This window comes from Pelophylax lessonae (genome assembly GCF_965119305.1).
Source record: "Pelophylax lessonae genome assembly, chromosome: 1".
Lineage (NCBI taxonomy): Eukaryota > Metazoa > Chordata > Amphibia > Anura > Ranidae > Pelophylax > Pelophylax lessonae.
Window position 1 is genome coordinate 262,969,066 of NC_138768.1, and position 21,165 is coordinate 262,990,230.

At 42.1% G+C, this 21,165-nt stretch overlaps 1 protein-coding gene across 5 annotated transcripts in view; it reads right to left on the bottom strand.

Moving 5' to 3' along the window:
- Window positions 1-4,134: 4,134 nt before the first annotated feature.
- SEPTIN5 (septin 5) overlaps window positions 4,135-21,165 on the bottom strand; it is a 136,029-nt gene continuing 118,998 nt past the window's right edge. For 4 of the 5 annotated variants that reach the window (XM_082260337.1, XM_082260334.1, XM_082260338.1 and 1 more), the window contains 5 exons: window positions 20,683-20,779; window positions 18,225-18,360; window positions 14,099-14,128; window positions 11,288-11,390; window positions 4,135-5,246 (listed from right to left, as the gene is read on the bottom strand). In XM_082260337.1, coding sequence (XP_082116463.1) covers window positions 5,190-5,246; window positions 11,288-11,390; window positions 14,099-14,128; window positions 18,225-18,360; window positions 20,683-20,779 — 423 coding nt within the window. In that variant the 3' untranslated portion in view covers window positions 4,135-5,189. The remainder of the gene's footprint in view (window positions 5,247-11,287; window positions 11,391-14,098; window positions 14,129-18,224; window positions 18,361-20,682; window positions 20,780-21,165) is intronic. The other variant, XM_082260336.1, reaches the window with a different exon arrangement.

Genomic DNA, 21,165 nt, shown 5'->3' on the forward strand with positions numbered 1-21,165 from the left:
CAGAGGTGATATTTTAATGAGAGAGCATGGATCTACACCTACCAAACATTCTAGCTCTGATCACATTAGTTTAGTCAGAATAAAAAAAATGATATCCAATCGCTTGATGGGAATGACTGTACCTTGAACATCGCTCTGCGCTTCATTAAATAAATGTCACAGATTAAAGCGGTTGTAAACTGCTGGTTACTTTTTTTTTTTTAGGACCTGCAAGGTAAAGGCATAATTTGCTAGTATGCATAGCATACTAGCACATTATGTGAAACTTACCTGAAAACGAAACCCTCCAGCGATGCGATGTAGTCGCTGGAGGCAGCATCCATTTTCTCCTGGTCTTCATTCTGGGTCCGCGTACTCCGGGTGTTTGACAGGCCGCAGCCGCGATGACGTCACTCCCGTGCTTTCGTGGGGGAGCTGTCATTTACAGCACCGTTGGCAGTTCCTTCAAAACGCATGCACCAATGACGTCATCGGCTGCATGCAATGTAAAAATCTCCTAAACGGTACAAGTTTAGGAGAGTTTTACAGTACCTATAGGTAAGCCTTATTATAGGCTTACCTATAGGTACAAATTATTATTTAGGCTTTACTTCCTGTTTAATGATATGATGTGCAGAGTGCAGCAGTGCATTTGAATAGATTAAATGCAGAATACCATTGCCTGGAAACCAGCATTTTTATCACAATCAAAAAAAGGACCCTTCAAACACAAGTATAAAGCAGAAATAATAACATGTAATAACATATTGGTGCATGGCAGAGCAATATGTGTATAGTGCACAAAGCAATGTATAGGTGTGATCCGTAACTGCAAAGTATAGAGTACTTCTAAGTGCATAATGGTCCCTAGAAAGGTAATGCAATCAGAGTGTCTCCAGCTGTTTTAGGGTTTTAATTCAACCATACATTTATAGATGGGGACACATATGGCCTTATTTAGGAATGCAAAGGAATGGTCTCTTGATTTAGCAGACTACAGCAAAGTGAAATCTAACGGCTACAGCACTGTGAATATCTAAAGATTGTTTCCTTCTTCACTAGAGAAGCATAGTCACATACCTTGTGTATATTCCCTACAAGACACCTTCTAATTTATCTCTTATTTTACTACAGTTCAAATGTGCAGGGAATCGGCAAAGTAAAATCGAATTGTAGGTCAAATGTGAAATGTGCATGTACTTGTACATGGTCTGTTTGTATTCTAAGTAAATTTGTATAGTCTTTCCTGTTTAAATGGTTCGCCCTCCAGAGACGGGCTTTTAAGGCTGGGTTTACACTGGCTCGGTGCGGGAAACCCTGCGAATCCTGTGCGGGTTACGGCATTGCACCTGAATCGCAGACGGTTCAGACTGACATCTGCGAATCACTGCGGGTCTCAATGTAAAGTTAATGACACCCCCAGATTGGTTCGCAGATTGCAGTGGGAACTGTGAAATGGTGTAGGAATCGGATTGCATGGGTGTGAATTCTAGTGCGGACCAAAAAAAGGGTCCTGTACCATTTTGGTCTGAATGCGATACGTATTTAGCCATACAAACTGTATGGCTGAATTCGCATTGCACAGACATCGAATGTGATCTGCACAGCAATGCGGTGCGAATCACATGTGATGTCTGTGTTCCCACTGGTGTGAACCCAGCCTAAGATGCATTTCAGTTTGAGAAATGAGCATGAGAGCAGCCAATACTAAGAGCATAACTATAAGGCCAGTTGCACACTGACGTAAGAATCTACTGATGTTTATACTCAGGACCCTGTTGACAAAAAGGTCCTGAGTAAAATGTTTCATAAAGACCTTATATAAACGCGTTTAAGCGCATACAAGCATACAATTCTTCTTCATTGCCCTGTGCATAGTAAATTAGTGCACTCACTTTGTACAGCTCTGTACTCATCTCTCTGTTACTCATCTTTACACAGGTGTGAGTATGGTTCCATAGACTACAATGCATCAATATCCAGATCAATAAAAAAACATGACATTTTTTACAACCGTGTGCAAGAGGACCCTATACTTATCTAAGGCCTCGTTCACACGGCAATGGCACACAGGCATCTATATGAGTTTTTCCAGACATTTCTGAACTCATATATTTGTAATGTAATGATTTGAAATTGTATAATTCACAATCTGCATTCACCTGTGTCCAGGTGCTTGCAAAATAGCTGCATTTAAAGCATATTCTGTGCATCCAAAGGCAGATTAGATACTCTGAACAGATTATGAAGGGTAGATTAGATACTCTAAATGCATGTAACCACAAGTAAATGATAAGTACATTTAAAGGCAGGAGAATTTGATCTGAGAAAAGTTTCTTTATACTTCCGAATAATTTATCATGCGTTTCAATAAACCAAACGCTAGAGGCTAGCGTGAATGTAGCATGACTTTTTCTCTGACCTCCAATTTTGTAGCCAATATTTTGAACATATTTTTTTTCTAAAAGACATGTTGATTGGATGGAACCTTTATTTTACATAAGCTTAGATCTCTCAGGTAAACTTATCCCTGTTGAACCCTCTGTCATGTTTTGCAGCCCATGGAGAATAAAAAGCCCAACTCAAATCAAAACATTTTTTTTTAATGTTAGATATAGAGTGGGAATGGGTTAAAACTCTGTCAGGTGTTAAAGCACAAAAAAAAAAAAAATTTTTTTTCCATGCAGTGGGGCTATGTTCGCACTGCACTGCTCGTTTTTGTCTAGAGGAGAGGAGAAGGGAGATTTACTTACCTAATACTTCAAACTAATGATCGACGGATATCTTGGTCATCGGATATCGGTAGATATCTGCCGATATTTTCGGACATTAAAATTTTATTTTTTTTAATGTCTGCAGGTACTGTGGTGGAGGGATCTGGGGGTCTAAAAGACCCCAAACCCCTCCTCTGCACTTAAAGCATTCAAAACGCCAAGTTTGGCTGTTTTGAATGCTGTAAGATTTTGAATTCGGCGCCGCCAGTACCCGGAAGGGATGTCATGACATGACATCACTTCCGGGAACTCGGCGACGCCGAATTTAAAGAAATGGAGACTCGGTCAGACGGTGGTGGTGCAGATGGAGACCTGGTCAGACGGCGGCAGTGAAGGTAGGATGCCCAAGTCTCCCGAGAGAGAGCCGCTCCTTGGAATGACAGCCGAGCGGCTTTTCAGCCGCATCGGTTGTCATTCCAAGACAGCCGACCGTCAGCTATGGACACCGGTACCGGTGTGATACCTTTAGCTGCAGGCATCACCCCGATACATGCACTTTCCCGAAATATCGGCAATATCGGTAAATCAAAAGGCCGATTCCGATATATCCGGGAAAGTGCACATCGGCCCTCGATATATCGGCTTTGCCGATAATCTGTCGATCCCTACTTCAAACCCCCCCCCCCCCCCCCCAGCACAAGACCTGCTCCAGCAGTCTTGAGTTGTGGACTGTTCCTGATGTCATCAAGCCCAGAGCAGGGTTCACAGACCACAAGTAACAGTCCATCGCTAGAGCGTGTGTGTGCAGGGGGGGGCGCCATTTTCCAGTGGAACAAAGGATCAGGTGAGTATAAGCTTTCTCCTCACCTAAACAAAGCGAGCAGTCTTTTTTTTTGCCTGGAGTTGGACTGTAAATGCCCGTCAGACACTTTATATGGAAAAGGAAATGAGAGGATATTTCAGCAAGCCATAAACACAAGGCAAGGATACTACCCATGCTCAATTAGGGAGTGAAAAGAAATCTTCAAAAATGAACACAATAAAACTTGATAGAGTTTCTAAACCATCCACACTCATTTTTATAGCGTTCTGTATCTCCATTGGAGAGACTTGCCCCCAATCCCTCTTCTGTTTGACATCTGTCAAATAGAAAAGACGGGAAATCTTGAAATAGTGGAAAGTAATAAAAGCTTGACAGAGGCTCAAACACTTTACCACTTTATGCAAAACTAAAGAAAAAATTACTGTGAATCGTATTTTTATAAAAGCAGATGTACACGTTCAATGGGCATCATTTAACTGTCTCTACCATCTTCTATATGGGCCATTCAGAAAAATGAAATTAAACATTCTTTTGAAGCCCTTTTTAAGCACTCGTCATAGGTTGAACTGGATGGACTGGTGTCTCTTTTCAACTTCAATAACTATGCAACTCTGGTACTCCAACTAGAGCCATGTTTTCAGTCGATAATGGTGTTTTTACTGTTACAAACAATGACACTTCCACTACTAATTCTAACTAATTAGCTAGCGACATGTTGGTGATATGTTTGGTCCCTTAATGGCCAGTCAGCGTCATCAGCCCCATAGTTTGCTGAGTGTTCACTAAAGCGCATTATTTGAAAGAAGGCATTGCTGTATGTGTTCCTCCGCTTTGCTGCATATAGTTACATAAGGCAAACACTGGGAGAGGTACTGGGTGGTAATATATAAGACCAGTACCAATTCTGTATTGAGTGTCTACACTTGGCTGACATGATGGAATTCACAACAAAATTTAGGACTGGTTTGGTTATCGCTTCCAGTGAATATTAACGTATGGCATAAAATTAGGAAACCAATGATGTCTCTGTGCATCCCTTTGCACTGTTCTCGGAGGCACTACCTCCTCTCTGGTGCTTCTAATGATTAGCGGGTTACTCGTGGAGTAACAGGTATTGTGAGTAAACATCAATACAGCAAAAAAACAAAACAAGTCCTGAGTCCAAGATACTGCAACACTGTACAAACAAAAATTAACACGAGCTTCTCTTAGATCAGGGATATGGTGTTGGTAAAAAAAAATTATTATTGATCTGCCCCTCCCTTCCCAAAAGCCACCCTGTTTTTTGTGTTAAGGTCAGAGCCATGCAGACGATAGAAGCGCTCATTTACATTATATCCTCCAGTATGTCCAAGTGGGTGCCTTCCCACAATGGGCTGCCATGCCATTTTCCAACACGTAGAAATGAAGATTTTCTGGATCTCCTTGCTGCATAGTGGGCACGCCTGGACTGTAAACAGGATTTTTTTTGGGAAGTGCTTGGCTTGTTTGTCGGGAAGTTCTGAGAAACGAGGGAAGTCAACCAAGGGAGGAGTTCATACCGGACGGGTGTTTGAGAACAATAAATAAGATACTGCAATGAGTTCATGGATACCACATCCATCTCCAAACTGGTCCTTGAAGTGATGGGTTTTGGGTCAGGAAATGTGAAAGTTAAGTGCCATTGGGATTGCTCACTGTTCCTGTATCTGCTGCTGCATTTTCTGCAACATTTCCTGCATTCTCCGCAGCTGGAAGAGAATAAGACTGGGTTAAAATAATACACTTTAAATATATTAACACTTGCTGGCTTCTTAAATCTATTAGGAATGAACGAACATATATACCTGTGCTACATATAGTCTACTATAACATATACAAGGCTGCATTTACTATTAGATTCTTACAGTGCCTTTGGCTGCTGGATAATGTGAACAGCAAAAAAAGTCAGCAACCCATAGATCCTGATCTACAGTGAGGGGAAAAAAGTATTTGATCCCCTGCTGATTTTGTACGTTTGCCCACTGACAAAGAAATGATCAGTCTATGATTTTATTGGTGGGTTTATTTTAACAGTGAGAGACAGAATAACAACAAAACAATCCAGAAAAAAACAAATTTCAAAAAAGTTATAAATTGATTTGCATTTCAAATAGTGAAATAAGTATTTGACCCCTTCGCTAAACATGACTTAATACTTGTTGGCTAAAGTCTTGTTGGTAATCACAGAGGTCAGATGTTTCTTGTAGTTGGCCACCAGGTTTGCACACATCTCAGGAGGGATTTTGTCCCATTCCTCTTTGCAGATCCTATCCAAATCATTAAGGTTTGGAGGCTGACATTTAGTAACTCGAACCTTCAGCTTTCTCCAAATATTTTCTATGGGATTAAGGTCCGAAGACTGACTAGACCACTCTAGGACCCTAATGTGCTTCTTCTTGAGCCACTCCTTTGTTTCCTTGGCCATGTGTTTTGGGTCATTGTCATGCTGGAATACCCATACATGACCCATTTCCAATGCCCTGGAAGGAGGTTCTCACCCAAGATTTGACGATACATGACCCCTTCCATCATCCCTTTGATGCAATGAAGTTGTCCTGTCCCCTTAGCAGACAAACACCCCCAAAACATAATGTTTCCACCTCCATGTTTGACTGTGGGGATGGTGTCTTTGGGGTCATAGGCAGCATTCCTCCTCCTCCTCCAAACACGGCGAGTTGAGTTGGTGCCAAAGAGCTTGATTTTGGTCCTATCTGACCACAACACTTTCACCCAGTTCTCCTCTGAATCATTCAGATGTTCATTAGTAAACTTTAGACAGGCCCGTACACGTGCTTTCTTGAGCAGGGGGACCTTGTGGGTGCTGCAGGATTTCAGTCCTTCACAGTGTTAACAGTTGTTTTCTTGGTGACTATGGTCCCAGCTGCCTTGAGATCATTGACAAGATTCTCCCATGTAGTTCAGGGATGATTCCTCACTGTTCTCATGATCATTGAAACTCCACGAGGTGAGATCTTGCATGGAGCCCCAGACCGAGGGAGACTGACAGTTATTTTGTGTTTCTTTCATTTGTGAATAATAGCACCAGCTGTTGTCACCCTCTCACCAAGCTGCTTGGCCATGGTCTTGTAGCTCATTCCAGCATTGGGAGGTCTACAATTTTGTCCCTAAGATTCTTGGGCAGCTCTTTGGTCTTGGCCATGTTGGAGGGATTGGAATCTGATTGATTGATTGCTTCTGTGGACAGGTGTCTTTTATACCGGCAATAAGCCGAGATTAAGAGCATTCCCTTTGAGAGAGTGCTCCTAATCTCAGCTTGTTACCTGTATAGAAGACAACTAGGAGCCAGAAATCTTGCTGATTGATAGGGGACCAAATACTTATTTCATGAAAATGCAAATCAATTTATAACTTTTTTGAAAAGCGATTTTCTGGATATTTTTATTGTTATTCTGTCTCTCACTGTTAAAACAAACCTACCATTAAAATTATAGACTGATAATTTCTTTGTCAGTGGGCAAACGTACAAATTCAGCACAGGATCAAATACCAGTAGATCGCGGCCAGGTGACTGGTAGATCACGGTCGGGGCTTGCTGACCCGCCATCCCAGAGCATCAAACAGAATGCAATGTAGAGGGACTACTTGTAAAGTTGGAACTGTAGTAGAGACCAAGAGCCGCATAAGCCGATGCCTCCTCTGTAGTGCTGGCTCCTGTCCCATGCGGAGTGATACCAACTGCAGTCCACCTCTTATCCTGGCTAGGGGGTCTCCAGAGTGGTGCCAGCAGCAAGAAAAAGACCTTTAGATCAGTGAAGCAATACACTGGGCATAATAGTATAGGGCTTCTTTCACACTGATGCGTTGCGGTTTACCCACACTGCGGGTGCAGTGCAGTGTACCTGCAACTTCCCTGCGGATTTGCTGCTTTTAGCCTTAGACTTCTATTATATCCTGCAGGTTTGGTGCACTTTCTGAATGCAGGAGTTTTGGTGTGCTTTCAGAAAGCGCACCACACCTGCAGGATATAATAGAAGTCTATGGCAAAGCACAGATAACCTAGGAAAGTCGCAGATGCACTGCGCTGCACCCGCGGTGCAGGTAAACTGCAGCATATCAGTGTGAAAGCCTTATACGGGGCTCAGAACAGTAAGGGTTCATTTACATTTGTAGTTTGGAGGGTGGTAAAACCCCATAGTTAGGACATTTTTGACCAGCTCTGCCCCAACTGCACCCCCTTTAACTGCAGTGGCTAGGAGTTTTGCAGCCGCAGCAAGCCATGGTTTGTGGGTGTAGTGCCTATCAAGCATGACCCATTTTAGTGAATGAGACCACTCTGCAAATGCCCTGCAACCTTGTGCAATACAAAAAACAAGCATGCAGCATTGTGTTGCATTCTCACCATCTGCTTTAACCCCTTGGACCCCACAGAAGCATGCAGTTGCATCAATGCCTACCACACTTCCCATAATCTCCTCAAGTGACGCCAGCCATGAGAGTGTTTATACTGGGGTTGGCCTTTCCTTGAATTTTCTACTATTTATGTTACCACCTGACATCCCAAGTTGCTGTTTTCTTGACCTTGTGCTGCTGCCAGGATCTGATGGACCTGGCAGTTTAGGTTCCTTATTTGCACTTATTGATATTGACTGTTGTATGCACTTATTCACAGTTTACCGAATGTCATACCTGCACAATTTATTTCACTGTATGTTTCATACCCCCATGCTTCTCCCCTAATTCTGTAAAACCCTTCTCTTTCAACAAAATAAGATTGAACTAAAAGCACACGATTGTGACATGGTAGTACTGCAATTAGAGGTTTAAAACAGGTGTGGGGAGGTGGCACTGTGCCCGGTGATCTTTGGCTTCTCCCATGTTGTTCAGGTAGATCTCCACCTCTTTAAGGTTGCCTACCCCTGAAATAAAACTTCTAACCACTCTTTGGCGAAATTCATTAATACTGCATTTCTTTCCTAAACTAAATCTACACAGCAATCATTCAATTGCATCTATTTATATCAGTCCAATATGCAGGCACCTGTCATATTTTCTCTGATGAAAGTTATCTTAGAAACTACAAATGTGAATGATTCCTTTCATGACTGAATATATTTTGGGATGTAAGCATACACTTAGTTTCCTTCTTCAGGCATGGTTTCAGCCAAACAAAGCCTGAAGAAGAAAAGTAAAGGGTCTATTAATCAATTTGTTAACCTAAGATTCACACAGTTTTTACCCAAGATAAATTTATTTTCTAATGGAACATGTGTAAATCTTGGGTGAAAGTTGTGTGAATCTTGGGTGGAAAAAAAAAAAAGATAAATAAAACAATCTTCTATTTAAGCTCTGCAGAACTATGTCTACTAACATTTGCAAAAACTCAGAGACACTTGATAAACTGAAAACTGATCACTGCAGCTGCCCGTAGTAAAGGAAAATGATTCAAAATAAATATTATAGCAAACCAGTCAACATCAATATTACTCATTATTATTAACTGGTAAACATACTATAAAACAAAATCTTGGGTAAATAGTTCAATATTAATGATTCACTGACTAATTGATTTCCAAAAAAAATTAACTGCTGTAATATCATTACATATAACTACAAAACTGTACTTTAAATGTAACTTGCAACTTTTACCCACTATAAACTGAATTTATTTACAATACATTTACCTTTCCAAACTATGCTACTTGAGGTCTGCCTCTTATGCATACTCACACATAAAGAAAGTGAGCACTGATGAAACCAAATGTAGCAACAGCAGCTAGCACACAAAGGTGAATATATAACCCTCAGAAAGACATGTATACAAAAAGTGCAGCGCTAAAAAAAAAAACTAAAATAATAATGAGTGTCCAAATCTGTGCTGTGACGAAATATAAATATAACGAGAACAATAATCACAAATCAAACTATGATGAGGCTAGTTCATCTGCCAAGAATCCAATCAGAGAAAATTGTAAGTCCTTGGAAAAGCGTGTCATCCAAACGCAATAATGAATGTAGGGGGGGATCTTCTGGTTATATAGGTTAAATGAAAAGCCACCAGTGCACTTCTTATATATATAAAGTCAACACAAATAGTGCTCCCCTCCACCGTGCCTATGCACTCACCAGATGTCTGGTGTATAAACACCTTGAGTTCTATTCAACAGATACTGTTGTCACCGCACCCGGGATTGTTCCCACAGTCAGAACCTGGTGTCCTTAACCCTCTAGCATCCACTGCTATTCAGGATGAACAGGATAGCTGGCGGATCCACTTAGATCACGCACAGGGTTCAAAAAAGGCCACATGGAACGCTCACAAACCAGGTGACAGTTCCTCCAAGGATCACCCAGTCAGCAGTGACTCCCGACTAAATAGCAGTGGAGGTAAGGACACCAGGTTCTGACTGTGGGAACGATCCCGGGTGCGGTGACAACAGTAGCTGTTGAATAGAACTTTGTGTTGACCTTATATATAAGAAGTGCACTGGTGGCTTTTCATTTAACCTATATAACCAATAGATCCTCTCCCTACATTATTGAGTTTGGATGACACACTTTTCCAAGGACTTACACTTTTCTCTTATGCATACTGGCTGGCTGAGATTTTGAGAACATATTAGGAATTATTTTTTTGCCTATTACTTTATGTAGCTCTATATTTTATGTATACTGCTATTTTAAACTGGACTAATCCTATCAGGCATACCATTCCACTTTAGAAACTTACTTCTAAAACTAAGGAGCCTAGTTAAACAAATGATTGGATACTGCACATTCTTTTCATAAAATGCAAAACCTACAGTCTCCTTTAGATTATTCAATGCAAAATACTGCAGAGGACAGTTCAGAAGGCTCATCACAAGAACTGTCAAAGTCAAGTGACAGGTTTCCTCATCTGCCTTACAACTCATTTTTCCACAGTAATTAAAATGTCTGGGGCTTTACTTCCTTTAAAGTCCAGAAGTAAAAAGCACATTTGTAAATCACAAAGTTGTGCTATAAAAAAAAGTGCAGGAGGATGTATTGTTTGAAAACAGCAGTACTGTATACCCACAATTAAGCCATATAATAGTATTATCAATGCTAAAGGGTTAAGTTATAAGAATATGCATAACCATTCACCCAGTTAAAGTTTATGTAAATTCCTTCTGTGTAAATAGGCTATATCTATATCTAGCTATAATCCCTTTAGATTGTAAACTCCAAGAGCAGAGTCCTCCTTTTTTTATTAAACTGTATTGTAAATTGTGCTGTCCCCCTTTTTATTGTAAAGCACTGCGTAAACTGTTGGCGCTATATAAATCCTGTATAATAATCAGAATACAGTATATGCTGTGCTTTTTTTTTTATTGCAAATAATTAATTTTAAAGGGGAAATGCTGCATTTGGCCACTAGATGGAGGTATGTATGTATAAGAAACTCCTATGATACTTAGCTCCATCTAGTGGCCATTGTACAGAACTGTAACATTTTTTAATGTTCCCTAATTTGCAATTAAAACAAATGGAACGTGTCCCAACAGCTCTTAATATGGATGACAGCGGATTCTACCTTCCAGAACTGGAGACCACCAATGCATGACTCATAAAAGTAGTGTTAGTTCTGGGTCTGGGATGCCACGTTATGATGTGCTCTTCCCCAAGCACCATGTCTAGGAAGATGATAGTGGCAGCCTTAAAAACTTGTTGGAAGTCTTAAATATAACAGGTAACAGCAAACCTCACAGTAAAATAAAAAATACCACCAAGATTGCCATAAGTCATAGGAGGAAATAGAAATTATGCTGACCTCTTCATCCTTCATTTTTATGAGTTTCTCTGTTTCAGCATCAGGTGTTGGCAGAGGAAGGATAGGAATTGGACTCTCTATCCTGTTATCCTGAGTAAGCTTACTGTAAGAAAAACAAAACACAATTGTATAAGGTGATTTATATTGGTTTACAATGGAGGAGCTTAGTAAGATGTATTTTTCTGTGTGACTCGTTGCATGCAGTGCTTTAGATCTTGTTGTGGTGTCAATGTTCATTAAAGGAAATTATAGTTTCATATAGTTATCCTTTAAGTTGCCCCCTCCCAAAGTCTTATTTAACCTGTCTATGCCCTGTCAGGTCCACGCTATGGGGAGCTGCATAGCTGCCACTGCAAACTCTCCCAGCTGATCTGTGCATGCACCAACAAACATCATTTGTGCTTATGGAGAGATGCATAACAGATGAACTATCCACAGGAAACAATAAGATTTTTCTGTGCATGCAGAGAAGGGCCAGACCATTAAGGAAAGCACAGCAGTGACTATGAGGCTCCCTGTAGATCATAGACACTTGCAAATAAAACTGGCCATAGATCACTTTTTTCTATCAGACAGCGGGCTGATGGAAGAAAACTAAATTAATTCCCCCATCCACACAAGCAAGGTGGAGAGGACCCCCCCCCTCTGTCAGAGTACACTAACTGATTGGCCACAGAGCTGATCAGGGTGGATTTGATTTAAAATCAAGTTGATTTAAATCACAATTTAAATCACTAGTAAAAAGGCTTTATTTAAATCTACTCGATTTAAATCATAATTTTTAAAGAGTAACTGTCAAAGCGGCCCCTCCTCTGACCCGCTGTTGACTCCCCGGCAGTCCTATTCACTTTATTGGGACGGCTGGTGATGCGGCAGTAAGACAACAAGGTGAGGGACATGGCAGCAGCAGGTGAGTGGATGCCCGCTAACAGTCACTGCCATGATGGATCTGAAATGACAGGAATGTAAGGACTCATTCTTGCTGGTAGTGTGAAATTGTGTGAATGCATCAATGCAGTGCATGTTATCTCAGCTTGCAGAGCTTGGATTCATTGAATGATTTTATCAAAAATGTAAATACTGCAGAATATACAGCCTGATGCTACATAACTCCATTTCATGCTGAATAAACTAAATTATTAATGTATCTTGAATAGAAAACTATCTTTATCTATAGATTTTTACTCCAAAGCATTTTAATAAAAGAAACTTGATAAAAATCAGAAAAATTCCCTTTAACCACTTGCCGACCACCGCAAGTACATATACTGCGGCGGTCAGCCCCTCACAGGCAAAGTGACGTACCGGTACGTAACTAGCCTATGAGGCTCTGGGGAGTGAGCGCGCGCCGCCAGAGGCGCGCTCCCGCGCGGTCACAGACTGTCCGATGTCCGCCGGTCACTCGCGATCGTCGGGTGGAGAGGGAGAAAGGCAAGCGGCTGATGTAAACAAGCCGCCTGTCATTCTCCCCTGTGTATGAATAGTGATCATACGGTTCTACTATGTAGGACTGTTGATCACTGTTCCTACAGCTCAAGCCACAGCCAATCACAGTTAGAATCACACCCCTAGGGACACACACCACCCCTCCCTCTCAAAAAAAGTTAACCCCTTCACTACCAGTGTCATTTTACAGTAACAGTGCATATGTATAGCAATGATTACTGTAGAAATGTCACTGGTAACCCCAAAAGTGTAAAAAATGTCAGTCAAGCGTCCGATCTGTCCGCCGCAATGTCGCAGTACCGCAAAAAAAAATCACAGATCGCCGCCATTACGCGTTAAAAAAAAAACAACAAAAATGACAAAAATCTTTCCCTTTGTTAGTAAACGCAATAACTTTTGCGCAAACCAAACATATGTAGCATAAAACAAATTGCCTGAAAATGTTAAAAAAATTTTGATTTTTACATTTTTTTTGGGGAATTTCATATAAAAAATGTGAAAAATATTGTTATTTTAGCAAAATTGACGCTCCTTTTTTGTTTATAGCGCATGATCAAAAAATCGCACAGGTGATCAAATACCACCAAAAGAAAGCTCTGTTTGTGGGAAAAAAAGGACGTCAAATTCGTCCGTTAAAGTCACGCAGTGGCGAATCGCAAAATACCCCCTGGTCAGGAAGGGGGTAAAATCTTCTGGGGCTTAAGTGGTTAAGTAAAAAAAAATCAGATTTTTTTAGATTTTTGTAAAAAAAAAAATCATCGGTTTTTATCCACCCTGGCACTGATCGAACAAAAATTTTCCAACAAGCCTGATCGTGAGAAGCCAATCATTAGATTTAGCTTTTTTGAGAAATAATTGAAGTTATATTCAATTGTCAATTGTAAAATCATGGCATGGCAAAATCCTGTTCTATTATTTCACCTGCACACGACTAGGGGGCCCAAATTGAACATTGCTTCGCTTTAATTATTAAATTAACATTCACTTTGCTAAGTGAACATTCTCCTCTCCGTTAATGAACATTTTTTAATCTACTCAGAAAAATCCCAAGACCATAGAGGAACATTTCCACGGACACCATGTGATACACTGGCACTGCTATACAACATCAGTCACACTGGTTTTACATTTACTTCTATATTACAAAAGCAACGGAAAAGGGATATTCAAAGTGTCATAGGAAGGAGAGCATCTACACAATGAGTAAAAGTATTTACACTTTAGCTTTGATTAATTGTTATTTGCAGATAATATATTAGATTCATAAGGTACGGTTAGTAGGAACCATTTTCCCCCACACTTAGAAGCATTATAATGTAAATATATTATCAGTAATCCAAAATATGATGTGATTGATCCCCTAACCTTTCTGCAGTGCTCTGCGTTTCTTCGTGCCTTGAAAAGACAAAATGTAATACTGAATTATTCAGAACTACTGAATTGTTTGTACTTTAGGTGAACAATATTGGACCTTTGAAAAATATAAATGACCAAATTAAAAGCTGGTTTCATGTATTTTTTTTTTTTTACATCATATCTACGGTTACCTCCTTGAGATTATAACTATACAGTAAAACCTTGAAATATGGGTAACTTGGTCTGAGAGCGTTTTGCAAGACAAGTAAAAAAATGTTTCTAAATTTTAATTTGATAAACAAGCGATGTCTTGATATACAAGTAGCGTCATGTCACAACAGAGTATAAAAGAGAAGAGAGGGCGCTCCACAAGCAATTCAAGCCTCTCTTTCAGATCACTCTACTGCAGGATAGTCTTCCCGGTCACGATTGCAGACTGATGGCGGTGCGGAGAACGGTCTATGTGGACCGCTTTACCCCTGATGCCTGCATTCTTAGATGTGCCTGTTTTAATCATCAACCATGTGAGCTGATAAATGTTGAACCTTCATTAAATGTAACCATATTGCTACACTTGGAGGCGCCTCTCTTCTGTTTTATACTCTGTAGCTCCTGATGGATATTGCTTCTAATCTCCTTGTGGAGGCTGCCATTTGTGGATGGACATTTCATGGTTACACAACCTATCACAGTGCTATAATCTTTTTATATGGACTATAAACTGAAGGACTTATGAATAAATGGTTGTGGAACAAAACATCTGAGTTTCCATTATTCCTTTGGGGAAATTCACTTTGATAGAAGAGTGCTTTGGATTTCAAGCATGTTTCCGGAAAAAATGATGCTTGCAATCCAAGGTTTTATTTGTATGTCTTGTTTACAGTAGTCTGGTCAAGAAAGATTGTAACTTTATTGGAAACTCTACTTCTAGAAGATCCTTCATGTGTCCCACTTCCCTGGGTTCAGATTAAAAGAGAAGTGTGGGATCTGAAAAAACAAACATCCATACTCACCTAGAAGGCTGCAGCACCAATCTGATGCTGCAGCTGTCCCCAGACAGCTCTACATCGAGAACTGAGAGTTCAAAGACCGCTGATCACTCAGTTCTTGGTCTTCAGTGAGCAGAGAGTGGTGACCTTCAGTCCGTGGCTCTCTGTTCTGCCCCTCCGGAATTCATTGGAGTGCCGGGCTCTACAGCGGATGGGAGCAGCTGGCTCAGTCTCCCAGCAGCACGCTGAGAGGCTGAGCCAGCTGCTGGTCAGGTTTTTGAGTGGATTCTAACGTTATTGTTGGGATCCCTGCACAGCCTGGACTGGCTCTGTGACATCAGCCGACAGCAGGCTTTAGTCCTCTGTTGGCTGAATCTGGGTCACAGGTGTGCAGAGCTGGCCATACTTCTTAATTACTTGCCGACCGCACAGCGAATGACGGCTACAGCGCGGTTGTCTAGTTCTGGAAGGCCATCATATGACAGCGTCCTGTTATCGCACCCGCCGCTGGGCATGGGTAGCGCACTCTGTGTTCGCAGTGTCCTCCGGACACTACCAAACACAGAATTATGTAAAGAGCCAATCAGAGGCTTTTTACCATGTGATCAGCTCTGTCCAATTATAGCTGATCACGATATAAACAGCAGCCGGTTACCTGCTGTCTTCACCACTCCTTCTTACACTGTCAGCGTGTAGAGGAGAGGAGGAGGTGGAAAGAGCGGATAATTGGCTTCTGCTAATCTGTGTCCACCACTGCTGCCAATTAGTGCCCACCACTGCAGCCCATCAGTGCCCACCATTGCTGCCAATCCATGCCCACTACTGTTGGCAATCTGAGCCCACACATCATATGGGACAACACCCTCTGCAACCACACAGCACAGGTGACAACAACCCCCCTCCAACATCTCAGCACATGTAACCACAACTCCCTCCAACCACACATCATATGGGACAACACCCTCTGCAACCACAAAGCACAGGTGACAACAAACCCCCTCCAACCACACAACACATGTAACAACAAGCCTCCTAAAGCAACACAGCAAATGTTACAGCAACCCTCTCCAACCACACAGCACATGTTAACACCCCCATCCAACCACACAGCACATGGGACAACACCCTCTGCAACCACACAGCACATGTGACACCAACCTCCCTCCAACCACACAGCACATGTGATAACAACCCCCTCCAGCCACACAGAACATGTGACAATAACCACCCTTCAACCACACAGAACATGTGACAACCCCCCCCCCCCAATAAGAATATAGCACATGTGACAATAACCCCCTATAACAACAGAGCACATGTGACAACCCCCCCCCCCTTCAACCACACAGAACATGTGTCAGCAACCCCCCTATAGCAACACAGCACAAGTGAAAACAAACCCCCTCCAACCTCACAACACGTGACAACAACCCCTCTCCAACTGCACAACCCATGTGACAACAACCCCCTATAGCAACACAGCAATTGTGACAACAAGCCCCCTCCAACCTCTCAGCACATGTGACAACGACCCCCGTCCAACCTCTCAGCACATGTGACAATGACCCCCTCCAACCACACAGCACATGTGACAACAATCCCCTATATAGCAACACAGCACAGGTGACAACAACTCCCCTATAGCAACACAGCACATGTGGCAACGCCACGACCTCCCTCCAACCACATAGGACAGGTGAAAACAACCCCCCTATAGCAACACAGCAAATGTGACAACAACCCCTCCAACCACACAGCACATGTGTTAACAATCCAATTCAACCACACAGCACATGGGACAACACCCTCTGCAACCACACAGCACACATGACAACAACCCCTTTCCCACCTCACAACCCATGTGACAACAACCCCTCTATAGCAACACAGCAATTATGACAACAACCCCCCTCCAGTCACACAGCACATGTGTCAACCCCCCCATCAAATCGCACAACCCATGTGACAACAACCCCCCCTCCAACCTCACAACACACCTGACAACAACCCCCCTCCAAGCTCACAACACATGGGACAACAACTCCCCTTCAGCCTCACAACCCATGTGACAACGACCCCCTTATAGCAACACAGCAAATGTGACAACAACCCCCCTCCAATCACACAGCACATGTGACAACCCCCTTCCAACCTCACAAACACTCTCTTCCAACCTCACAACCCATGTGACAACAACCCCTCTCCAACCACACAGCACATGTGACAACAACCCCCTATATCAACACAGCAAATGTGACAACAACCCCCTCCAAGCAAACATCATATGGAACAACACCCTCTGGAACCACACAGCACACTTGACAACAACCCCCCTCCAACCACACAACACATGTAACAACAAGCCCCCTAAAGCAACACAGAAATTGTTACAACAACCTCCTCCAACCACACAGCACGTGTTAACACCCCCATCCAACCACACAGCACATAGGACAACACCCTCTGTTACCACACCACACACGTGACAACAAACCCCCTCCAACCACACAACACATGTAACAAAAAGCCCCCTAAAGCAACAAAGCACATGTGACAACACCCCCTTCTAACCACATATCACATGTGCCAACACCCCTCCCAACCACACATCATATGTGACAACACCCCTCTCCAACCACACATCATATGTGACAATGCACTCTCCAACCACAGAGCACACGTGACAACACCCCTCTACAACCAAAAAGTAAATGTGACAACAACCCCCCTCCAACCATACAGCACAAGTGACAACAATTCCCCTTCAGCAACACAGCATATGTGACAACAGCCGTTTCCAACCACATAGCACATGTGTCAACCACCCTCTAACCCCACAGAATATGTAACAATACCCCTCCCCCCCAATACACCATACAGAACATGTAAGAAATCCATTATCCTAACCTTGCTCCCACCACAGAGCACATGTAACAACCCCCCTCCTCAACCCCACCACACAGTACATGTAACAAACCCATGATCCTACCACACAGTACATGTAACAAACCCATGATCCTACCACACAGCACATGTAATACCCCCCCCCTCCCCAGTCCCACTACACAGCACACGTAAAAATCCACAGACACCCCCCCCCCTCCCAGCTCCCTTCACACAGCATATGTAACAAATATATGACATACCTTGTCATCTGCTGTATGCACTGTGCTCGGTAGTTTTCATAATGCACGTCACATGTTACATCTTTAAGATCGTGCATGTGTGTCCGAATCAGCATGTTTCGCAGCTTCACAAAGTCACAGTGTGTCTGGTTCTCCACTGTAGACAGACAGGGAATGTGTGAATAGAAGCAAAAAGGACTACAATCCAACACTTATTTTGACATACAGGCTACAAAATCAAGGAACTGGGCAAGTTTTGCAGTGTGTTTGATGCTAAAAGGATGCTAAATTACAGAGATAAATGCTTCTATGTGTACAGATGCATTAGCTATAGTAGAGCCATCTTCAGATCAGTGTGCGGGAACCCTTAATCCAGATTGTTTATACAGACATGCATTTATTATGGCTCAATTTATCCAAAGATAGTTATAAGACAATTTCAGATAGCCATTTTGGTTTGTTTTTGGTTTTAAAAATGGTGTCCCCAAAGAGGAGGTTGCTCTTCCCATCTGTGATAGGGGAAGGTCCTTTAGCACCCAAGGCAGCCCCCCTGCTCAAATGCCCAAGGCAGCCGCCTCTTCTGACAAACCCTCCGCCACCTAAATCTGTGTCAGCGTATTATAAAGATTTAAAGAATGCAGAATATACATTTTTTAAGCATATTGAGCTGAAAAGGCCAAATGTATGTTTGGAAGAGGAAATCCTCTAATGAATAATGAGGTATATGGTCAATCTAATGGCAGGTCAACTCTGCAATTGGTAATATATAGGCAAAAAACAAAATCTGCCCCTTGTGGCCAGAGTGTGCAAAGCATACAAATAAATTAAACGTGTTACCTTTTCCCACCACAAAGGGGAAACTTTTTGAGCATTTGGGCAAGCTATATTTTGTTTTTCTTAGAGGTTATAGTTCTTTTAAACTGATGTATTATATGTTTTTCCTTTACATCATATATATTTTAACGAGTGTTCAGAACTCAGAAAGAATTTGGAATAGCCTTTACCAGCCAATCACAACTGTCATTGCTGAAACAAAGCTGGCACTCCCTGGATCAGCCTCCCTGGAGAAAGGTTTGTCGGTTGGAATGGATGATTAAGATGATTACACTAGTTGCAGGAACATATGACAGACACACACCAGTACCTTCGGCTGACATCTTTTTTTTTTGGGTGCTGTAAAAGCCACTGGGATTTTACAACTACTGCAGCTAACAAACTCTAAGGCTATAGTAGTATATACAATACGCATGGACATTCCTTAACGTATAACTAAAGGCAAATATTTTTTATTCTTTTTATAAGAGAAGTAAGGGGTTAGAACAACTGTCAGGTTTTTATTGCTGTCTGTGTCCCTGATTCACCCTCTCCAATTGTCCTGATCACCAAAGTCTTTAGGATTGAGGGACTGAATCTCCATATGGCCCAGTATGAATAAAGCAGCCGGGGGGGAGATGGGCATAGTCTCCTCTAATTTCTACTCTGAGTAGTTTAACCGTCTGTGTGCATAAAACTTAGGCCCCTTTCACACATGGATTCTGTTCAGATCCGCCTGTCAGTTTTTTTTGCGGATCTGAACGAACGCCCCATGCATCCCTATGGGGCATCGGATGTCAGCGGAGACATGTCCTCTGACATCCGATCCGTCAAATCTGGACGGATGGAAACCCTATTTTCCATCCGTCCGGCGGATCGGATGAGAACGGACAGATGGTTAGTTCCCATCCGATTCCCCCATAGAGATGAATGGGGACCTGACAGCTGTGTCTCCACACAGCGCGGAGACACGGCTGTCATTTGCCTTCTCAGTGGGGGATCGGCGGATCGATCCCCCGCTGAGAAAAAAGGAGTCCACCTGGCGGACTCCGTGTGTAAAAGAGCCCTTAAGTTCAAGCTACTGAGCACTGTAAACAGGCAATTCAGTGAAAATTTGCCCAGAAAATAAGTAGCCTAGAGCACCACCTGATGGCTGAAAATGTAAATATGACATATGCAAATAAAGTATGTTATATTTACCAAACTAAATAAATGACAACAATGTGTTGAATTTTTCAGACCTGCACATAACAAAAAAAATAAAACACTAAGGCTCCATTCACACCTGGGCGTTTTTGAGTGTTTTTCAGCTCCAAAAACGCTCAATAAAAACATTCCAAAACGCCCAACAAGTAAAACCCCATTCATTTAAATGGCCCCTGTTCACATCTGAGCGTTTTGCAAAAAGCCTGTAAGTGAAAAAAGTACAGGAACTTCTTTTTGGGCTGATTACCAGTGTTTTTGATAGATGTCAATGCCTGCCTCCAAAAACGCCTGAAAATTGCGGTAAAATCGCGGTAAAATGCTACGCTCAAGTGTGAATGCAGCCTAATACATTGTACTGATAAGTTTACCTACAAAATACATAACTGTTCTGTTTCTTGGATGTTCCAGTTGACCTACTTGAATGACTTGAGTTAGGTAAACTTCACAACTTATAACTTACCTTCCACAATGCCCCATGGATAGAGACGACCTCGTACCCTCTGACCTTTGGCCTCTACCACTGTATTGCTTCCAATTACAGCAAACGGAGCACTTTCCTTAGGTACAAAACATAGGAATTGTATTATTTAGGATGAGAGACACAAGTAAAACACTCCAGCCTTTACCGTGCAGCCATTACCACTTATTTCACACTAAAGAGGACTTTGCAGCAAAAAAAGAAAGGTTCGGTTCTAAAAACTATAAGAGCAAAATTGTTTCTTGAAGGAAAAATTTAGAACATACACTAACTTTAGCCACATGCATTTTTGCCTACAGCGCCTAGGCAAGAGTAATATTGAGGTCCTTCAGAGAAATCAGAGAAATAATGACGATCCTATACCTCAGAAAGAGATGCTTTCCCACTCTGCTACAGTGTCTTCTCATAAGATTTGGGGCACTCATCGTTCCCCAGGAAAATTGCTAGAAACACAATGATGTCACA